Raw genomic sequence first — 22,808 nt, forward strand, 5'->3', positions numbered from 1 at the left:
GCGGTCCTCTAAAACGGATTTTTTTAATTACCCCAGTGTCTACGAACACCCTGGTGCACGCCAGGTTCACATATTGTGGCACCCGAGAATGAATATCAAACTACTACCGTATGCATTTCATGGTCATAAGAAGAAAAAAAAAAATCGACGATAAATTTTTGGACGATAAGTGCCCGCTGCTCGGCTAAAAAAAATTGCAAGTGTGTCTGCCCCCGGGCACTTAAGGAGGGCAAGCATACATTATGACTCCGTGTAATTTTGAATAATTCTAAAAGGGCAATTTAGCACCCCTCGAGTGCAGCGCTCGTATTACTAGATCCAAATGCGTTCTTCTCCTGGGTTGTGGGGGGAGGGGCGGGGTTCTGTGAAAAACCCTAGGCCACAGGGTTCAATGCCTGCATTTTAGAGGTCTTGGCATGGCCTTCACATCGTGCAGTAGGCCTCTAGACTAGGATTTTATGTGTACCCCACCGTAGTGAATTTATATAATGAATAAAACGGAAATTGATAAAAATAGTCCCGGGCTGCAGCCCCACCCTTGTGAGGGCCATGGGTCTTGGATAGAATTTTAAGCTATCTGCTTTGTTAACGTTAAGTCTAACGCTAAGAACGCTAAAGTAAGAATCTGATCAAAGTATTTTTATCCTGTTTTGCAGCTCGATATCTCTTCGAGATGAGAAGCGGGGTGTGTCTGGTCTTCAAACTTCCATAGCTCCCTGAACTCTAGCTGCCCGGTGCGGCTGCACCCTTCACATCTGCCAACACCACCTATAGAACAAGGCCTCCGCACGAAGCTCGTGACGCCACTGAAGGAGATCATTTCTCCTATTGCTATTGGATATAGCAGGCCGACGCATGCTATATCCATGGCCCCCAGGCTGGGATTTTTTACGGGCCCCCCGACCAGACTTTCACTGGGCGCCCTTTATGATGAATTTATAGCGTGAAAAAACAAAAAAAAAATCCTCCCGGGCCCCAGGGCTGGAGCCTTGTCAGCCCACCCCTTGTGGGGGCCATGGCTATATCTTTACCTTTTTTTGCAGTATATCCAATGGCAATAGAAGAAATGGCCGCCTTCATTGACGTCACAAGCTTCGTGCGGAGGCCTGGTTCTGTAGGTGGTGTTGGTCCAGCTCTGAGTGTCACGGTGCTCGCGAGCAACAGGCTGAAGATGGCTGGTGTAATTGATTGATATGGAAAATCATTTTAAATTCTGGTCGACCTGAATACCGAGGTATTTCATCGTAGTCGTTTGTTCAAGGCGTTGCAATTGAAACAAGGTTGATTCATGGAGTACTATGTTATATTCAAGTGGTGAAATATTAATAATCCATTGATATTTGCCAAACCGAAATGATTCAGCGAAAATACATTTCGAAAGTACGTGTATTTAGAGCGAAACAGGCTATAAATGGTCTTTTGTGTCAATGAACATGCAAAAAGTGTTTGATAATGACAGCTTGCAATGAGCCAGCAATAGTCGTCTCTGATACGTTTTACATGATGAATAGCCAACTCCTCATCGAGGAGGGACATCGGCACCGATTTAGAAATAATGATACGTATCAATGACGTCAAAACATAATTGAAGTAATAATAATAATAATCCTTCGTATATATATTCTATAACCTTGGACAGTTCGGATCACTTCAGCCGAAAACTGTATATATGGGCATGTGTATGGACCCTGCACAACCGCGGTCTGTCGTCCCAGAGCGGCTTAGCACCGTTTCATCTCGAACGGGTGAGTTGTGCCGGAATGTAATCGGCATTTAAAAGCGTAAAGATAAGTGTTAGTAGGTGCTGCCATCTGTTATTTTTTCCCCGATTACCAGTGAGTGAATGTAAACACAGGAAAGCTATATCCGCATCATCATCATATCTTTGGTGTCCCAATTGGGAAAAGCTTAGGCAAATTTTGCCCATTGCAAAGCTATCCGCAAGTGAATTAAGAAACGTGTGTGAGAATATTAACGATCATAGTTCCATTATTTTGAACAGTGTTTATTGACATGTCAACCGAAAATACGGTCACTGTACATGAGAGCCTATGTTTCCGGATAAAATCCACATTTAGAAGCGTTTATGTGGATAACTAGAGAAAGGCGTGACGACTTGTATCCACCTGTCGTGTGACCAGATAACGTTGAACCGTAAGACGATATCGTGAGTGAGAGCAAATGTACCAGAGAATATGTAAATCGTAAGCCCGCCCTTGAAAATCTCAAATTTCGCGGGATTATTTACCTCTCGTTTTCGCGAGAGCGGACATAACGATTTGCAACATGATTTCATTTCTGAAACCTAAGGTGAATGACACACACATATATGTAAACGTTTTTCACGTATGTACCATGGATAAAAGTATTTTGATTTATTTATAAGAGAAAAAACGGAGAATTTTTTTGCAAGCAAAATTCCTCAATTTGTGCATGAATTTGCCGCCATGTCTATAGGTGCTGAGAATTCATCTACGAACGAGAGGAGGATGCGCGTTTTCTCGTATTCTACCCAGAGCCGTGAAAATTTAGTGCTGCTCAATAAATATGGTGAGAGAATTTACAAATTTGTTTCTATATTAATTATTATTATTATACGGTCAGACCTCGATATAACGTCACTCTTGTGTATTGAATTGAGAATGAATTCGTGTCATTTGGCTAATTATGATGGCAAGGACCATCAAAAACACTTGCTATAAGCGGGTAGACGTTATACCGAGGTCCTGTTTTTATATTATGCCATCTATGTACTATGATAAGAAAATGTTTCGGTTTATGGTTCAGTCAAAATACTGTTTAGATTTTTTTTACACACAAATTTGCAGAAATAACAAAAAACTTAATATTTTTCATTTTCAGAAATGTATTGAAATATTTTGTCATAATTTTACAATTTATTGAGGCTTTTTTTATAACTTGTTTCTGTAAAAACAATTAAAAAATTTCGCGCTATTGTACGAAGCCCAGGGAAGTACCAAAATTATCTAAAGACTTTTTTGTTTTTATCCGTTTGAGAAATTTTACCGTTGGAAAAAAAAGCAAAATTTATCAAGTAATTGAATTTTTCCAAAATTTTACTAAAAATTCGATTTTTAAATAGATTTAGGATTTTTTTAAAATTGCAACATCTCGCAGAACTTTTGAAGTTTTTTTTTTCTCCTAAAAATTTGACAATTTATTTAAAAAAAAACATTTCGAAATTTTCAAAATAATCCACCTAAAATAATTAAATTTAAATTATTTTGATATTGAAAAAAATTCAAAAATTTATAGCAATTTTTTTCTTAAGGTTTTCATTTTTAATCAACGATTCAAATTTATTTAAATATTCAGATAATTTATAATTAATAAAAATATAAAAATAGATAATTTATGATAATTGATAATTTAGATAAATTTATGATAATTGATAATTCAGATAAATTTATGATAATTGATAATTCAGATAAATTTATGATAATTTATAATTTAAATTCGGATAAATTTATGATAATTTATAATTTAAATTCGGATAAATTTATGATAATTTATAATTTAAATTCGGATAAATTTATGATAATTTATAATTTAAATTCGGATAAATTTATGATAATTTATAATTTAAATTCGGATAAATTTATGATAATTTATAATTTAAATTCAGATAAATTTATGATAATTTATAATTTAAATTCAGATAAATTTATGATAATTTATAATTTAAATTCAGATAAATTTATGATAATTTATAATTTAAATTCAGATAAATTTATGATAATTTATAATTTAAATTCAGATAAATTTATTTACATTTTTTTTTTAGAATTAAATTATTTTTTAAATGTATTTGCTTAAGTTTTTAGAATTCATTTAAGAATTTCTTAACTCGTTTTTAACAGTTTCTTAAATTATTTTATTTTTAACTTTCTTAAACTATTTTTAACATAGGCCTATGTTTTCAACATTATCATCATTTCTTTTGTTCCCTTATTTCACAATCGATTTTTAATATAATTGATTTAATAATATTTTTATCGTTAAAGTAAAACTTGATTTTTTTAAAAATTCATTGAAAAAAAATTGATTTTAATCACAAAAATTTCGTTAAACGTTATTATAAATAAAATTTGGATTAAAGAGTGTCACGACCCTTGAAGTCGAATTTATGGGACACCGTGTATTTCGAAGCAACAAATGCGCTTTTGATGGAATGACTATGTAGTCATTATATCAAATGCATATGCATGTCAAATGAATGTACGTGCATTTAAAATTTTTTTTAAAGAGATTGTAAGCGAATTTTATACTGCAATACTGGGGTGTGCCTCTTAAAGTTGGCTCAAGTGTAAAGCTTAGCCAATGAAAGTCTGCTTTCCAGCAATACACCTAAGGGGTCCAACCCACCCCCTAGCTAAACTCGGCGCCTACTGGAACATTGCTCGGGTAATACTACACCTCGTGATTCGCCTACGCCTGGAAATGGGCTCACAAGCAAAGCGTTGGTGCTCCACCTTAAACAACCCCTACGCACAGGACCACCCGGGGGGGGGGGGGTCAGGCTCGATGATTGCGAGAGTTTCATGTGCCAGGTAGAGCAAGGTGAGTCAGGTACCTTTCATTATTAAGGATATGCTGTCTTCAATAGAAAAAAAAAAAAAAGACTAGCACAGCTAAAGACTATGCATACTGGGTGTCACTGGGAAGTGATGTGTTAAGGGGTGTCGCGACCCTTGACGTCGAATTTTCAGAAATGACTTCAAAAAATATTTCATTCGATTGCAAATAAAATACTAAAACATTTCGTGTCAATCGGTTAATTTGTTGTTTCATAATTAAAGAAAGAAATACCGAATTGTAGTGTAAACGGATTATACTAGAAAAAACACTTTGAAAGCGATTTTCTCAGATTGCAGTTTCTGAGCTCATCCGTAAGATTTAAAGAACTATTGCCCCAAAAATTCTGAATTTTCGCAGAAAAGTTTAGTCGATATGTGTTAATAAAATAAGCGTCGGATTTAGCAATTGACTGGTGGGAAGTATTTTTTAAAAGTTAAATTTATATAGATTTTTGAAATTTATGCAGATTTTTTTTCAAACTTTAAAAATTCATGAAATTCTAAAGAATGGTCAGATATCAAAGTCCGAGGTCTATTTTGCCAACAACTTTCTTGAAAATTCAGAATTTTTGGGGCACTAGTTTTCTTTAAATCTTAGGGGCCGTTCAAGTATTACGCAAGCAAATTTTTAGCCATTTTTGACCCCCCCCCCCCCCCCGTTAGCAAAATTTCGTCATCAGCTCTGCCCCTCTGAATCCTAACTCGTTAACTCGTATTTTCATAAAGGGTGGTTGATGACGTAAGCATTATCCAAACCCCCCCCCCCCCCATCGATGATGACGTAATACTTGAACGGCCCCTTATGGATGAGCTCAGAAACTGCAATCTGAGAAAATCACGTTGAAAGTGTTTTTTTCTAGTATACGTTTACACTATAATTCAGTATTTCATTTTTTAATTATGAAAAAACAAATTAACCGATTGACACGAAATTTTTACTACAGGGTGCGCAAAAAGTCCGTAGAAAATTTTTATAAATGAATAAAATCCTGAAAAATAACTGAAATAAAAAAACTGTTTGCAGGGTTAGCATCGCTAGGTCACGAGAATGTTTTTAAGACAGGAAAAAAAATAACTCAAAAAACAGCAGATATGTGGCGCTGGTACGAGCGACTTCGGTGGAGATATGCAAATGAGACGGTTATAAGAACTTACGCTCCTAATCCACAACCAGTTCACCGTTATAAACCGTGTATATGGACCTGCTGCACTCTGCCGTTGCTGGATTTGTGACTCGCCTGCAATGTGTTACCTCCTGTGGTGGTCATGTGGAACACAAACTGCTGTAATAAACGATTTGGAGACATTTTATTCCTTGTTTGCGTATCTTTCCTTAGAATTGTGTACTTCAGCGCCACCTATCAGCTGTTTCTTTAGGTTTTTTTTTCCCGTCAAAACAATTCCCGTGACCTAGCGATGCTATCCCTGCAAACCGTTTTTTATTTCGGTTATTTTTCCGGTTTTTCTGGTTTCTAAAGTTTCTACGGACTTTTTCCCCCACCCTGTATTTTATTTGCAATCGAATGAAATATATTTTTTTTTTAGTTGTTTTTGAAAATTTGACTTCAAGAGTCGCGACACCCCTTAAAAAAAATTCACTTTACAATGTCTAAAAATGTTCAAATGCATGTAGTCATTCCGTCAAAAGCGCACTTGTTGCTTCGAAATACACGGTATCCCATAAATTCCTAAATAGTTTAAGAATTCATAACAAAGAATTGTAGGAATCGGTATATTTTTGAATACGTCTTGTGAAAAAATTATTCCCAGAAAAGGGGTTTGGTACTGAAAAGTAATAGTTAAAATTTCCGTCGACAGAGGGCACTGCACGAGAGCAAATAACTGGAAATATGCAAATCGGAATCCTATAAAAAGCAGGGTGTAGGATTAACAGACCATTTCTGAATTCTCATGTTACCGGCATAAGGTTTTCATTGTGTTGTTGGCCAGACAAAGCACTATTGGTGTAGTTGTTTTACCTTAGCCACGAATCGTCAGCCGATGATTTATGAACGTTTCGGACACAGAAGAGATTCAAGAAAGGCTCTGGGTCCGATCACTCCAGCATGACTTTTACTTAGCGCCCTATATCGACAAAAATCTAAAGTAATTTTTTTTCCTGTTAAAAAAAAAATCCCCTTTTTTTGCAAACCGCATTCAATTACACCAATTCCTCCGATTCTTATGAATTTTTTAAACCATTTGTGAGTTTTTGGGACACCCTGTACCTATTTGACCTTAACAAGTAAGTATTTTTTTCCACGAGTATTGTACAGTTTCTAGCTATACAGTAACTGTTTTTAACGTAATTTTTCATCATTCACGAGCTTCTTTTGTTAATTCATTTAATCTCAAAATTATGTAGGGTCCGTACTTGTATCTGAGGTAGGAGGTCCAGTCCACGTTTACTCGGGACATCACCCGGATAATCGGGCTCCTACCGTATTTCGAAATGGAAATTCACAACGATAATTTAATGGTTATTTTTCTATTTGGCTGCAGTTAATAATTGCATCCCTAGGAGATTCGTCTTCTCTTTCGTGGCCTTCGTAGCAGGTTCTCTCGCCGTCTCGTTCAACATGAACATCAGCATTGCCATAGTATCCATGGTCGACAGGAACGAAACTCGTAATCAGTCCTCGATGGATTCCCAGGTAAGAAGAAAATTCCATCTATACATTTTTTTCACCGGGGGGGGGGGGGGGTCTTCAATCTTTCAGGCTAAAAAAAAATTTCATGAAGCCCGAGGGCCAACAAGCCATGCTGGGATATCCAGTGGCGTATTTACGTGGGGGGGACTTAGTGGGCTATAGCCCGGGCGGAAAGTTCGGAGGGGGCGGCTAATTTGAGGAACGAGTGGTCGCAAAATTTGTATAGCACCCCATGTTGTGAGACAGCACGCAGAAGATCCACCTTTGCCTATACAGCGAAGAACTAGGTCAGTGAGTGACCTAGAGAATTTGCAAGCATGTGAGTGGACAAAAGAGTGTGCAACCTCGTAAGTGACCAAAAGAGTGACGTGCAAGCGTGCAGAGGCATACGGATGACCAAAAGAGTGACGTGCAAGCGTGCAGAAGCACACGGATGACCAAAAGCGTGCCTAGCGATATCGGGTGAGTGAGTGGCCTAGGCATGATAGTGGTAACAGTTAACAAAATAAGAGTCAGTTAACAAAATGCGAAGGACCAGGTCAGTGAGTGACCAAAACCAAAAAAGTGACCTAGAGAGAGTGAGAGCATGAGAGTGGGGAAAAGACTGACCTGAAGCGTGTGGGAGCATAGTAGGGGGGTGACCCAAAACGTGACCTAGAGAGTGTGTGACCATGGGAGTGCCAAAAGATTGAATAAGTACGTGAATGGCCAAACGAGTGACCTACAGAGTGCGTGAGCATTCGAGTGAAGTTGCCAAATCAGGTAGAAAGAATAATGCGATTGCCCAAAACCAGGTACAAACGATTGACCTAAAGAGTGTTCGAGCATCGGAGTGACTGAAAGAGTAAGCAAGCATATGAGCGACAGTGACTCGGAGACAGAGGCGTATTTTATTTACAAGGGCTTAGGCTAAGCAGGCTATGGCCCATGGCAAATCTGAAGAATGAGTTGTCAAGAAAAGTAGACCAACATGAGAGAAGGGTGACTAAATTCGTGTAACCCACAGGCGGAAAAAATTATAAATGTGCCTCTGGCGATATCTGGATTCAAACAGTACAGTCTTAACCCTTTAAGAGCGGCAATCAGAAATCACAAACCTCCCCCTTCAAGATGGCATATTATCTTTTCAAAGAAGTAGGCTTTCTTTCAGTTTTCTTGTAAGGAGGGGGGGGGGGGTATAGAGAAGAATATTCCATTGAGAAATTATTTTTAGAAAATATCTGGGGGCATGAATAAAAAGCTAAAATAAGAGGCATTTATGGAGGCGAGATATCTCGTCATTAGCGCTTAAAGGGTTAAATGGGAAGGGTGGGGTCCTACGAGGTCCCTGGCTCGAGCCAACCGGGGGGAGGGGGGAGGCGGCTCTATATAATTGGAGAGATTTACTTATTCTGAAAATGCTTTCATTGGATATGAATTCTCATTAATTCTGAAGCTACTTTTTCATTGTAAACCTGAATCCTCATTAATTCCGAAATATTTCTTTAATTCTGGAAAAACTTATGAATTTTCATGAATTGTGAAATAATTTATTCTATCAGTTTTGAAATCATTTTTTTAAGTAATTATGAAATTATTTTTCTCAGTAATTCTGAAATAACTTCTTTCAATAATTTTATGTATTTCTTGTATTTCCTTATCAATTCTAAAATTATTTGTCATCCAATTCGAAATTATATCTTGTCAATTTTGAAATTATTTCTCCCACTTATTCTAAAATTTCTTCTTTCAATTATTCTGCAATTATTTCTCACACACATTAATTCTTCAAATAATTTTTCTAATTAGTTCTAAAGCTTCTTCCAAAAATCCTGAAATCGTTTCTCATCTATTCTAAAATGACTTCTTTCAATAATTTTTAAATTATTTCTTATTCATTCTGGAATTTTCTTATTCATTCTGGAATTTTCTTATTCATTCTGAAATTTTCTTATTCATTCTGGTATTATTACTCATTAATTCTGAAATTATCTTTCTCATTAATTTTGAAATTACCTTTCTCATTAATTTTGAAATTATCTTTCTCATTAATTTTGAAATTATTTTTTCTCACTAATTCTAAAATGATTTCTTTCAATTACTCTAAAAAATGACTTCTTTCAATTACTCTAAAAAATGACTTCTTTCAATTACTCTAAAAAATGACTTCTTTCAATTACTCTAAAAAATGACTTCTTTCAATTACTCTAAAAAATGACTTCTTTCAATTACTCTAAAAAATGACTTCTTTCAATTACTCTAAAAAATGACTTCTTTCAATTACTCTAAAAAATGACTTCTCTCAATTACTCTAAAAAATGACTTCTCTCAATTACTCTAAAAAATGACTTCTCTCAATTACTCTAAAAAATGACTTCTTTCAATTACTCTAAAAAATGACTTCTCTCAATTACTCTAAAAAATGACTTCTTTCAATTACTCTAAAAAATGACTTCTTTCAATTACTCTAAAAAATGACTTCTTTCAGTAATTCTGAAATTATTTCTTATCCATTCTGAAATTATTACTCATTTATTCTGAAGTTATCTTTCTCATTAATTTTGAAATTATTTTTCGCACTAATTCTAAAATGATTTCTTTCAATTACTCTAAAATGACTTCTTTCAATAATTCTGAAATAATTTCTTATCCATTCTCAAATTATTTGCCATTCTTAATTAATTTTCTCCGTAATTCTTACAATTCAATAATTCTTTCAATTGTATTCTGAAATTATTCTTTATTGGTTCTGAAATGGCTTCTTTCTCTCAGTGATTTTGAAATAATTTCTCACTTCATCGAGGTTTGTTTTTTCAGAGCATTTCTATAAATTCCCTAAAGCTTCTCTGTCGTTGGGCCACTATCTCGGCAACGGGATAAGTCCAGCGGCAAAGTTCTGGCGTTCGTTCATTCATTCGTGGGGCCACTGAAAAAAAAAATTATCCGAGGGCTACATGCGGCCCGCCGGCCCCGCGATTGATTCGCACAATCTCTTTTCCGAAAATTTCAACACAAAACTGCAACCAAAATTGCAAATTTTTGTACCGATATTATCAAATTATTTATTAGTTCAAAAAAGCCTACAGTATTCATGTAATATGTATTTTGTTTGCAGGTCGTGTTCAGTGCCATCCGATAGGTCATCTCGAGTTTTCTTTGACCGTATCCTCTTTGCTGTCGAGTGACAAACTCTCTGTCACCGAACCTAGTTATGGAGTTACCTGTTCTTTCGCTCGCTATCGAGTTACGTAACATGGTCGCCACTTCTTTTTAATAAGTTATTTTATCGGAGAAATAATATATAAGCTATTGCATTATTTTTCTCGGTTTAGTTTTCTACGTCGACGAAAGAGAATATCTAGCGCAGAGGGCGTACAATTTTTTTCCGCCCTCGGGCTAGATATGCGGTATTTTCGCCACCTGCGACCAGAAACTTTTACGCAAAGAGTGGCCATGCACGACCTGCATTTTTCTGGAGATTCTCGTAATTTTGGCCGACCCAACCCTTTTTCTTATAAAATGTCCCGTTTTTTTCCACCATTTTTAAGAAGGCTTAAGTGACTTTTAAAAAATAAAGAAACTCAGATTACTTTTCATGTCTTATAAATTATGATTCATAATTATAGTCATATTTGTAACTGGCAAAGCCCGGAATCGTCCAGTTAGCGAACTGCTCGGCCCAGTTAACTAGACTAATGTCCGAATTTCAGGCTTTCGCCGACCCCTATATATCGATAACTATGATTCTGAGTGATCATCACGGGGATGATTAAATCCCGCCGGACTATGGCTGGATGAATATGTTACTGACAAAGCCCGAAATCGGCCAGTTCGTGCTTTGTCAGTATGCAACTTTGACTTGCATAATTTTCCACGATTGGTGATCTTTTTCAGCAATTTTAGTGATAGTTGACAAATATTTACGTGCATTCGAAATTTTTTGACTGCAATTGACAACTTTGCTCACCTGTGATAATTTTTTTTGCTGTAATTGGCAATTTTACTCGCATTCGACAATTTTTTCAGCTGTAAATTACATGTTCACTTATTTCTCTTTGACAAATTTTCTGGCTGTAATCGACAACTTTATTCGCTTCTGACAGGTTTTTTTTGGCGGTAATTGGGCAGCTTTACTCGCTATTTAAAGCAAAAATATTTTTAAAGGCAATTTCAATGGTTCACGGAACCTTTGCCCCCGATATTTCGCCTCCGACATCTCGCCCCTGGCACGTTTCGTCCCCAGTACATTTGGTCCCTGGAAATTTCGCCCCGGACATTTCACACCGGGAATTTCGCCCTGACCTTTCGCCTGCCCTGACCATATCAGTGACCCAGTGAGTGACCATATGAGTGACTCAGTAAGTAATCAAGTAAATCGGAAATTTATCTGATATTTCGCCAGCCCTTATCGTACGCGTGGCTCTATGAGTGAACATATGAATGATGGTACAAGTGACCAAGTGAGTGACCACATGAGTGATCAAGTGAGTTGGACATTTACTCGTGACATTTTGCTTCCCCTGATCGCATGAGTGACCAAGTGAATGAATACATGAGTGATCGAGTGAATTGAAAATTTATCCCCGGACATTTCACCTGCCCTGACCATATGAGTGACTCAGTGAGTAATCAAGTGAATCGGAAATTGATCCCCTGTCATTTTGCCTACCTTGACCGTACGCGTGACCGTATGAGTGAATATATGAATGATAGTGTGAGTGACCACACCGGTGTGAGTCGTAAATTTGGGAAAAATATTTTATGCTTAAACTGAAAATTCTAAATTCTTAGAATTCATTTGTTGTGAGTATCAAGTTGTGAGTCACTTGGTCACTCAGTGCTACGTAACCACCTATAAAAAGGGAGGGGATGAGGAGGATCATCTTTGCAGACAACTCCACCCTTTGCCAATCACTCACTTGCTCACTCTGTCACTCAATCGTTCACTTTGTCAATCACTCAGTCGCTCACTGGGTCAATCATACGGTCATTCACTTTATCAATCTTTCGGTCACTCATGCAGTCATTCACTTTATCAATCTTTCGGTCACTCATGCAGTCACTCACTTGGTCACACATTCACTCATGCGTTCCATCACTCAGTAACTCCCTTGGTCACTCACACGGCCAGTCCCTTGATCACTCACTTGAACACTCGTACCGTCACTCACCTGGTCACATATACAGTCACTCACTTAGTCACTCATGCAGTTAACCACTCGGTCACTCATGCGGTCAGTCACTCGGTCACTCATACGGTTAATCACTCAGTCTCTCCCTTGATCACTCATATGCTCAATCACTCAGTCACTCGCAAATTTATTCAAGCATTCACTCTGTCTTTCATTCCGTCAGCCACTCGGTCACTCATACGCTCAATCATTCACTAGGAAACTTACACCAGTATTTAATTAGCCACTCACTTGGTCACTCATTCGGTCAGTCACTTATTCACTCAAACGTTCCATCGCTCAATTCCTCCCTTTGTCACTGACACGGTCAATCCCACTATCACTCACTTGATCACTCATACAGTTAATCACTTTGTCGCTCATGCGGTCATTCATTTGCTCACTCATACGGCCATTCGGTCAGTCACGTGGTCACTCATGTGGTCATTCACTCATAAAGTCAATTGCACACTAGTTGATACGGTCACTCACGTGATGAGTCATTCTGCCACTCGCTCAGTCATTTGTACGGTCACTAACGCACTCCTACAGTTCATTTCACACTCACTTGGTCACTCATACGGTCACTCGATCATTCACACGGTCACTCATACGGTCACTCGATCATTCACACGGTCACTCATACAGTCAATCACTCATACTGTCACTCGATCCCTCATACTGTCACTCATACAGTCAATCACTCATACAGTCAATCACTCATAGGGTCACTCATACGGTCAATCACACGTTCAGGGCAGGTGAAATGTCAGGTGTGAATTTTTCGGGGGCCAAACGCACCAGGGGCAAAATGTACCGGGGCGAAATGTCAGGGGCGAAATTTCCGGGGGCCAAATGTAACGGGGACGAAACGTTCCAGGGGCGAGATGTCGGGGACGAAATGTCGGGGGCGAAAGTTCCGGATCCCATTTCAATTGCCTTTAGCAATTTTTTATGGCTGTAAATGGTTACTTTACTTGCGTTTGACATTTTTCGGCGGCGATCGACAACTTCGCTCGTTTTGACAATTTTTTCAGCTGTAAATTACACAAATATTTATTTCTCTTTGACAAATTTTATGGCTGTAATTGACAACTTTACTAGCTTTTGATAGTTTTTTTTTTACTTTTTTTACTCTAACTGGGCAGCTTTACTCGCCTTCGACAATTTTTGTATGACTAATTGGCAACTTGAATTTGACTGTTTTATTGACAATATTCCGTTTTTTAATTAAGGAAATATGGTCAGCCTAGCTATTCATCGCATTGGGTACATTTATACTTTTCTACAGAAATAGCTTTCGTGGGCCGCGGGGAACATCCCTGATCTATAGCCCATATTGAAGTATTGACCTCATACTTGAGGGATGTTACACAATCACTTGACATGGTTGATACGATATTCGGAGTGTAAAATATTTATGAAATATTTACCATAATCATTTTTTTTTTTCCTATTTGCAGGCAGTGCAGTTCAACTGGACAGCTCAAGAGCAGAGTATAGCCGTCGCAGCCGTGTATTACGGTCAGCTGCTTTCACTAATACCCGGTGGTCGGATGGCTGAACTGTACGGCGGGAAGAGGATGCTCATCATTTTCATGACGCTATCTACGTTATTCACTGCCGTGTCGCCCGTTGCGGCCTACATTGGTGTTTACGCTTTCGCCGCTGCCAGGTTCATAGTCGGATTGGGAACCGTAAGTCATATCTTCCAGTTAAAAAAATTGCTATTTGGTGTGGCACGTTCCGGGGCCCCTCAATAGAACGGGGAGCCTCACAAAAATGAGACTTGTTCGAAATTTTGGGTAGGGCCCATGAAACTCTTAAGACGGCCCCGGGAAGGTGGGGGGGTTCATCGCAAGCATTGTTCCCTCTAAGCTGAGTATGTGGCTACTCACGCAAAATCCTGCAATATTGGTGCAAAATTTATCCAAAATTGCAATATTGGTGTATATGAAAACTTGCCTTGCCGCGCCCAGAAAAAACAGCTCCGCGCAGGTGAAAAAAAAATTAGAGGGAAGGTTAGTAGCAAGTTCAAAATCAACAAAGGGCCATTCAACTAGATGTGCAATTGGAGCAGCAACATTCTATCCAATCCTCGCCAAATATAGCTAATTTCTTGCGAAATATTTCCCTACTTTTGAAGTTTAGGAAAGGGAAAGGAAAAATTATCCAGGGGGAAGTGAATTTTTGTGAGGGGGGGGAAAGGAAATTCATCACAAAAAAGTGAAACGCTTTCTTTTTCCTCAAAACTCTTCCCGTAAAATAACCAGTTATGTGATAAAGTTCCAAGAAGCAGATGGGTTGTGGTGGTCGTGTCAATGGACATTCGGCCGGGTAAGAAAATGAAGTTGTGGGGGGGGGGGGGGAGTGGTTTGGACGGGTTGTGTCGGACAAAGACAGTTTGCTACCTTCCCCTACTCCCTCGTGACATCGCACCCCGGGTTAAAGGAGAGTATATTTCACACGTGAACGCAAGTTTTGTGACGTCACATTGCCAGCTCCTAATTGACTGCGCTGTCATAATGCAGAATGCATCCAGAGCGCTTTACTTTTTTCTTTTTCTCCTTACTCTCCACTCCTACACTAAAGACCCCCAATCGCCAGAATTTTTTGAGAATAAATATGGGATTACAGCGAATCTCCCGAATATGGGAACACAGATTATGAATATACATGAGATTTACGGCGGGTTCAATTATGATTCCATATGACGCCAAATTCGTTAAAATTATACGGGGCGGATGGTGTCTTGGGGTTTAAGGAATTAATTAGATCAAGTGGCTCAAGTTTAAGAAAGTTAAGGGGGTCAACAAGATCAATATTATTTAAAATTAAATAAAAACAAGAAATTTTAAATTAAATTTAATATTTCGAAGTTCAATTTTATATAATTAAAATTGAATTTTAATTGATGTGAATCTAGTCATGTGTCAAATCTAGAAGTTTCATTTCCATCGCTCGAAATTCTCATATTAATTTTTTAACCAAATTAAGTTACATTTTCCCCGTAGAACTCGAATATCGACCAGAACCGGGACGTCTCGGCACTCTGTGGCAGGGCCGTATTTAGATATGTTAGACATGTGTGCAGCTTTACGAGGCTATGAATTTTCGTTTGGAATTTTTGTGAATTTTTCAGGTTGGAATTGGAAGGGGCGTGTAGAGACCCGGACCGTTAGTATCTCGTATTTTAATGCATATTGTCTAAGGGTGCTCTTAGGGCCCCCTTCCGAACTCATTGTATAATCTGTGAATCATTGTACTGATCTCTTCGTAATATATTCTGTATATTATTAAGGTGACACTTTTCTAGTTTCGACAACTTTTTCAAAACTGTATTGTCAATATTTGGAGATGAAAATAAATTTGAGGATAAATCGAAATAATTAAGTCGCATCGAAATAGTAATCGGAAAAATTAAATCGCATCGAAATGACAATCTAAATGAACAAATCGCACCTAAATGATAATCGAAATAAATACATCGCATCTACTGTAGACCCTATCAGAAATAATTGCATCGAAAAAATTATCGAAATAAACAAATCGCATCGAAGAAATAATCGAAATAAATCGCATCGAAGAAATAATCGAAATAAATCGCATCGAAGAAATAATCGAAATAAATCGCATCGAAAAAATAATCGAAATAAATCGCATCGAAATGATATAATCGAAGTAAACAATTCGTAACGAAATGATAATTGAAATAAATTAGTCGCATCGAAATGACAATCGGAAAAAATATTTAGGATCGAAATAGTAATCGAAATAAATAAATCTCATCGAAATGATAAAATTGATTTAAACAAATTGCATCAAAATGATAATCGAAATGAAAACCCAACATAACATGAGTATGTTTCGCCCCCAGGGTCCAATCATACCGATCATCTTCTTCATGTTGTCTCAATGGATACCATTCGCAGAAAGAAGTTTGCACGCCTCCATCATCATCTCTGGCTACGGAGTCGGATCATTCTTAGCAGTCATAATATCCGGAGCATTATGCGGATCAGACGTCTTTGGAGGATGGCCTTCCGTCTTTTACACTGGAGGTAATATATTTATGCATAGGGTATTTCGAAAATGAATGGCAGAATTTTATAGACTGGCAAAAGGTGGCCCTTAAATTAACATTTTTGTCTTAGAATACGTCTTTTAATCCGCTTTACGATACATGTGGTGTCCGAACACCAGTGGAATAAATTCAATTTAGTTGCGAAGCTTCGTTGTAATCCTATGAATCAAGTAGTTTTTTTCCTCCCCTTTTTTTCTATATACCTGTTAGTGATTTTTTTCCCCTACATATAAAGTATCTTTCCAATATATACAGTGCATGTACATAAGAGCGGAAGAAAACACAGACACTGAAAAGAGAAACTTAACCTACCTTATGTGTATTATGATTTTTCCTTTTATGTATTTTTCCTTCCCCCTTCTTTTTTTTAACGTGCAATTAGGTTAGGATAAGGCTACCAGATTTATCGCCAATTCGTCAAATAGAGAAAAAAATAAAAAATTTTTGCCAAACAACTTGTACGGGAAGTGGCTAATCTTCCGGATTACTTACAAAGGTGGTAAAACTTTCCGGATATACCCACCCTCCGGGAACGCTTCAATATATCTATGAGATGGGAAGCGGGGCGTGTCCGGTCTTCAAAGGTCTGTGGCGACAGCGTCCACCACTGGATGGTGCTGTCCGCTTAATAGGGAAAAGAGCGTGCCTGTGCGATGGTGGAACTTGACTTGGTTTTTGCCGCTCAAACGAGACAGTCACGCGGTACACTCGTTCCTGTAGGTACTGTTTATTTGTGTTTAATTATATCTTTGAATCGTAGAAGGAATTATTTGTCGTCAACCGCCTTATTCCGTCTACGACAGGCCAAAGGCTAATCTTGTCAGCAGCAACAAGCACATCTCGGCAACAAGTTCTCCCGCTGAGTTCACTGGTGTGTCGTCGCTCGTCGACTGATGATTTCAGGTGGCCCAGAAGAAGTAGTCTGCGGATCGTACAGGTCATGCCACAGGTCCACCACCCTGGATATGTTGCTGCTTGCTTCCCGGTTTTCACCCCGTTTCCGACTAAATAATCGTGTTTGGATCCAACAAGGTTCCATTGCAAAAATTATTTGCCTTGACGTTTACTTTCACTCCTAGAAGTTTCTATCGATGGAGTTCTGAACCACCTCTCATATAAACTGGCCCAGAAATAATGAGAAACGGACACTCTGGTCATACGTGTATTAAGTTGAATCCTGTCGCAAGCAATAGCGCTAACAGGGCGTAACCTGAATCTAAGTCAAGTTATCTCATCGAGGATTTTACATGACGAAGAAATGCATCCATTCCATTCACAGAGATAGCGGACATCGAAAAACGTGAATCTTGCCATTTCAGTCGCATTATTTGACAAAAATAACCCGCCCTCTGCCGCCATTTCAAATTTAGTTATCCGTTTTTGAAACACCCTGTATATAATTAGCCATATTCATTTTCTGGGCCAGAGATATTCTTTTCTCGCCTTTTGCTTTACTTCTCTATAGCATAGCTGCCAAGTGTTCCCGAATTTCTACTCCCTCTCCCGGAAGATGGTCTCGTACCTCCAGAATTTCAACTCTCTTTTAGGCGAAAAAAATTATTACTTAAACAATTTACTCGGAAAACAAAAAAAGACTTTCGTTTTGAATTCCCCAAAATGACGTCGCACACATGATGCAGATTGTCGTCATTGCGCCAAATTACAAAACAATATTTAATTTTCGGGGGCAAAAAGACAAAACTCGCCAAACAGCCAACGTCAGTTTGGCCTTTCGACAACCAGAATTGGAGAGATGACTCGTATCTGCTTTGGCCATATGTTCCGTTAAGTCTGCATGTCCCGTTTCAGGCCCGATGGCGATTTTTTGGTTGGCGAGGTTTGATATAGGAGTTGAGTAATTTTGACCAACTGGTTGGTGATAATTGGCGACTTGGCATTAATCGGAGATGGGTCGCACAATTTGCGAAGGGAAAAATCCTTACAATTTTACTTTAAACAATGAAAAATCCCATATTGCTTTTTAAAAATCCCTCACAATTATTTTTGTACGGAATTTGAATCCACATGAAAATCTGCCTAAGGCCGGGATTACACTATAAAAGTTTGATGAAAGTGCTTTTATAAAACTTGAAAAATGCCACCAATAAGATTATTGGTTACATTCTAGAAAATGCAACCGATGATATTATTGGTAGAATTTTTCAAATTTTATAAAAGGACTTTTACAAAACTTAAGAAATGCAGCCACAATAAGACTATTGGTTGCATTTGCGCGAATGTAACCGGTACGATTATTGGTTGCATTTTTCTCAAGTTCTATAAAAGAACTTTTATCAAACTTTTATAGAGTGTAATCCAGTCCTAATTCTCATTCCCCGAAGTTGGCAGTTATGCTATAAGTTCCTTTAAAAATTTGATATACGATGCTTCTTTACGGCAGGTGTCTGCGGGGCGGTCTGGTGCATTTTGGCATTCTTCTTAATGTTTGAATCTCCCGAACATGATCCACGTATCAGTCATGCTGAACTTTTATACATAGATAATGGTTTGGAGAGGAACAAGACGAAGGTATCGCTTTTACATTGTTAATTTTGCACTATATGCTCATCTAGGATTGCAGTGTATGATCAGTTATTTGATGATGATTGAACAGTATAAATGTAACGGTAAATGTGATAAATCCGGTAATTATGCGTTACCACCAACCATTTTGGTAAGTTTGATAAATTTCCTTAAATATCACTTTTACCGGCGATTATGAATAATACCTGCTAATCGGAACATGACATGGCCCGCAGCTCTGCCTCAACGAAGCAAGTTGTCAAAGATCCGAACTATGCTGGAAAGATGCATAATACCCAAGCGTAAACAAATTTAATAAATACGAAAAAAATTATCACACACTACGCACACGCTTTTATTGGTGATTATGCATTATACCCAATCGAATCACATTTGCTGGTTATTGTGCATAATCGCCATTTTGCATTGATGAATATGATAAATCTGTCCTATTGCCGTGATAAGATTTGTTATTTAGATGGCCGTACTTGTGAGCCAGAGTCTGAACCGGATATAATGAACTCTGGTGTAGCGTGTTTTCTCCAACACCCCGAAATAATTCCTATTCGACAAATTCTGAAATCTGACCCCGATGTAACGAACTCCTATTTAACAGATTTTAAGATTTACCCCGGTATAATGAATTCCCATTTCACAATTTCCGCACCCTGATGGACCCCCCCCCCCCCCCCATCAAATTTCACGATAGTACCCCGATATAACCAACTGTCATTCACAAAAAATTCTTTGATTTAACGAATTTTTACGTGTATTTGTGCGTATGCAACCAGACCTCCATTATAACAAACTCCCATTTAACGAATTCTACAATCGGACCTCGATAGCTAACTCCTATATAACAAATTTCACGATCGTACCCCGATACAGGGCCGTCCTTAGAGCATCATGGGACCCCCGGGCCAAGTGATTTTTTTGATGCCCCACCTGGTCAATCCTAGGAAATTACAAGCAGATCTAATTTTTTTCCCCTCTTCTCTTGAGGCCCCCGGGCCTTGCCTATGCGGTAAGACGGCACTCCCCTGATATTACGTATCATTTTATCAAATCATCGTTATGTATAATTTTTTTAGCATTTATCAAATTAAACCAACGACACTTGGCTGTTATGCATAATCGCCGGTAAAAGTGATAATGTTTTTAGTATTTATATAATTTACCAACGAGACTTCGGTATTACGCGTAATCGCCGGTAAAAGTATTAAATTCATCTCACTTGCCGAGAACATTTGGTGGTTATGCATAATAACCGATTTAACATATTTAATATTCCAGATCGAGAACATACCCTGGAAGAAGATGGCTCTCTCGGTCCCCTTATGGGCCCTTGCTTTCGGATTCTTCGGGCAATTCTGGCTACTGGGTTTTTTTTCGACTGCGCACGCTATTTACATGGGGACCGTCCTGGAACTTCCCATCACTCAGGTAAGTTGATGACATTTCCTATTAAATATGAGAGGGAGAGGGTGAATTTCAACCCTGGTCTATCTCCTTGTTGTATAAGGTGTCAAATAAATTCGTAAATACTTTAAAAATTCGTAAAAATTCAAGGAATGAGGAAATTTGTATGTGGGATTTATCGAAAAAGTTATTTTGCTACAAAGGACGGGGTTTCCTTTGAAGAGAAAAAAGAAGTTGGTTCAAATTTTTGCTGACAGAGGGCTCTGCACAGAAGCAAATCAGTGGAAATTTCGAAATTAATATACGCTCTGTCGAATAAAATCTGTCTGGTGCGTTAGTAGTAAGACACTCGAAGTGTTTCAATGCATGTAATATACAGAGAAAATACAAATACATACTGTATCTCTAAAAATAATGTCAACTCATGTCAAATGGCATTGTTCCAATTCAAGGAAACTCCACGCACAAAAAAAAGGGACATTTTTGCATAAAAAGTCGGGATGGTTACATAGTGCGTCCGTGTTTCAGATTCTGGAAACCAGCGTCGTCTCCGATTAGTTAAAAAAATTGAATTTCAAATTATAAAAAAGTTGAAATGCGGGTTCCCAGAATCTGAAATACGGACGCACTATGGGCTAGAAAAAACAGAGAAAACCGGGACTGTCCCTTGAATCACGAATTGGCCCAGCATCTCCTAGAGATAGAAATCCTCCGGAGTCTACTTGTGACGTCAGTAAGTAGTCCATTTTCCCTCAGAATATTCAGGGGAAAAAAAATTCCCTGCTCGTGCCAGTCTCATCGTTGTGAGGAAATGAAATGGTCTCGGGCTCAGAATTGGCGATTTCTATGCCCCACATTCAATCACTATGCGGTATTTGTGAGCCAATCAGGAAGATTCTACGCCAAAATAAGAAGAAACGAAATAGGACGGTGTGTTTCCAAATGTAGCACACTTGCTAGGTAGTCTGACGTTTATGGCAAACAGTGCAGAGGCCTTCCATCTCTAGCTGGCTAAAGTCTCATCTACGGCACCCCGATATACGAGTCAAGGTTCAAGGTAGCTTCAAGGCCGTATTTAGATGTATAAGGGGCCATTCAAGTATTACGTAAGCAAATTTTTAGCCATTTTGACCCCCCCCCTGTCAGCAGAAGTCAGCAGAACGCTGACACCCCCCCCCCCCTTGTCAGCAAAATTTCATCATCAGCTCTGCCCCTCTGAATCCTAAATCATATTTTCATAAAGGGTGATTGATGGCGTAAGCATCCAAACCCCTCCTTCCCCCCTTGTCATCAAATCGGAAACCCCCCTCCCCCATCGATGAAGACGTAATACATGAACGGCGCCTAATTACTGCTCACTCGCCATGAACGAGTGGTATATGGATACTGTTACTGTCTACTTTTATTGTATCATCGAGAACATAACATGTTGAATCAGCGTTATCTTCAGGTCTGTCTGGTCACAAAAATTCTCTCGCGCAGTCCCCGCACTTGGCGACCGTTGGCCACAGTCTTTGGTGAGCCGCCGCAATACTATAGACTTACGCAGGGCAGAAACTAAAATTATAGGAGTCGGTATATAATGCCGTTTGTGGAAAAAAAAAAAATATTCTCACGAAGGATTTTTTTTTTGGTACTGAAAAAAAAATTAGTTTAAATTTTTGTCGATAGAGGACGTTGCGCGGAAGCAAATAACTAGAAATGTGCGAATCATAGGGCGCGCAATCATTGGTAAGCAAACACAGGGTGACGATTAAGGGTGGATTCACATCTAGACACTCGTCGTGTCACGTCAGACACGGCATACGATCTTTAACATAAAAATGCCAGTCTGCGAATGCGCCGCCCCGATACGGTAAATATGCTCATTGGTTTTACGTTAAAGAATGTTTGCCGTGTTTGATATGACATGGCGAGCGTCTGAAGATGTGAATCCACCCCAACATCTAATTTCTGAGTCTTCTGTCACTGGTGCTTTCATAAAGTTTTCATTTTGATGTTGGTACTGATGGATAAAGCGCTGTCAGTGAAGTTGTTCAACCTCAGCCACGAATCACCGGCTGAAGCTTTACGAACGTTTCAGACATACCAGAGATTGAAGTAAGGTTCAAGTCCAAAGTTCTGTGATTTGCTACAGTGCACAATACCCTCCATCGACAGAACTTTTTACTAATTTCTTTTCCTGTACCAAAAAAAAAAAAAAAAAAATCCTTCATTTGATTATTTTTGTCGCACCACGGTCATTTTCTGCACACGAGGGCTAATTAGACCGGGATCTACAATTTATTGCCGATTCCGAACGGCAGCCTTTTTTTAATGCTTATCAAGAGGTTGATGCGCTAACCCCCTCGATGTGGGACTCCCTGCGGTAGTAAACTTTTTC

General features: G+C 38.4%; 1 protein-coding gene across 3 annotated transcripts in view; it reads left to right on the forward strand.

Moving 5' to 3' along the window:
* LOC149084716 (sialin-like) overlaps window positions 1-22,808 on the forward strand; it is a 44,605-nt gene that overhangs the window by 16,187 nt on the left and 5,610 nt on the right. Inside the window, exons 1-7 of one of the 3 annotated variants that reach the window (XM_089235144.1) lie at window positions 1,649-1,745; window positions 2,458-2,550; window positions 7,101-7,252; window positions 13,863-14,096; window positions 16,277-16,460; window positions 18,885-19,012; window positions 20,300-20,449. In XM_089235144.1, coding sequence (XP_089091270.1) covers window positions 1,670-1,745; window positions 2,458-2,550; window positions 7,101-7,252; window positions 13,863-14,096; window positions 16,277-16,460; window positions 18,885-19,012; window positions 20,300-20,449 — 1,017 coding nt within the window. In that variant the 5' untranslated portion in view covers window positions 1,649-1,669. Of the gene's footprint in view, window positions 1-1,648; window positions 1,746-2,457; window positions 2,551-7,100; window positions 7,253-13,862; window positions 14,097-16,276; window positions 16,461-18,884; window positions 19,013-20,299; window positions 20,450-22,808 lie in introns of those variants that run through there. The other 2 variants (XM_089235146.1, XM_089235145.1) reach the window with 2 other exon arrangements.

The sequence above is a fragment of the Pholcus phalangioides genome, unplaced genomic scaffold (assembly GCF_987345545.1).
Source record: "Pholcus phalangioides strain wild (caught in Gottingen) unplaced genomic scaffold, Ppha-v1.0 ptg000008l_1, whole genome shotgun sequence".
Taxonomy (NCBI): domain Eukaryota; kingdom Metazoa; phylum Arthropoda; class Arachnida; order Araneae; family Pholcidae; genus Pholcus; species Pholcus phalangioides.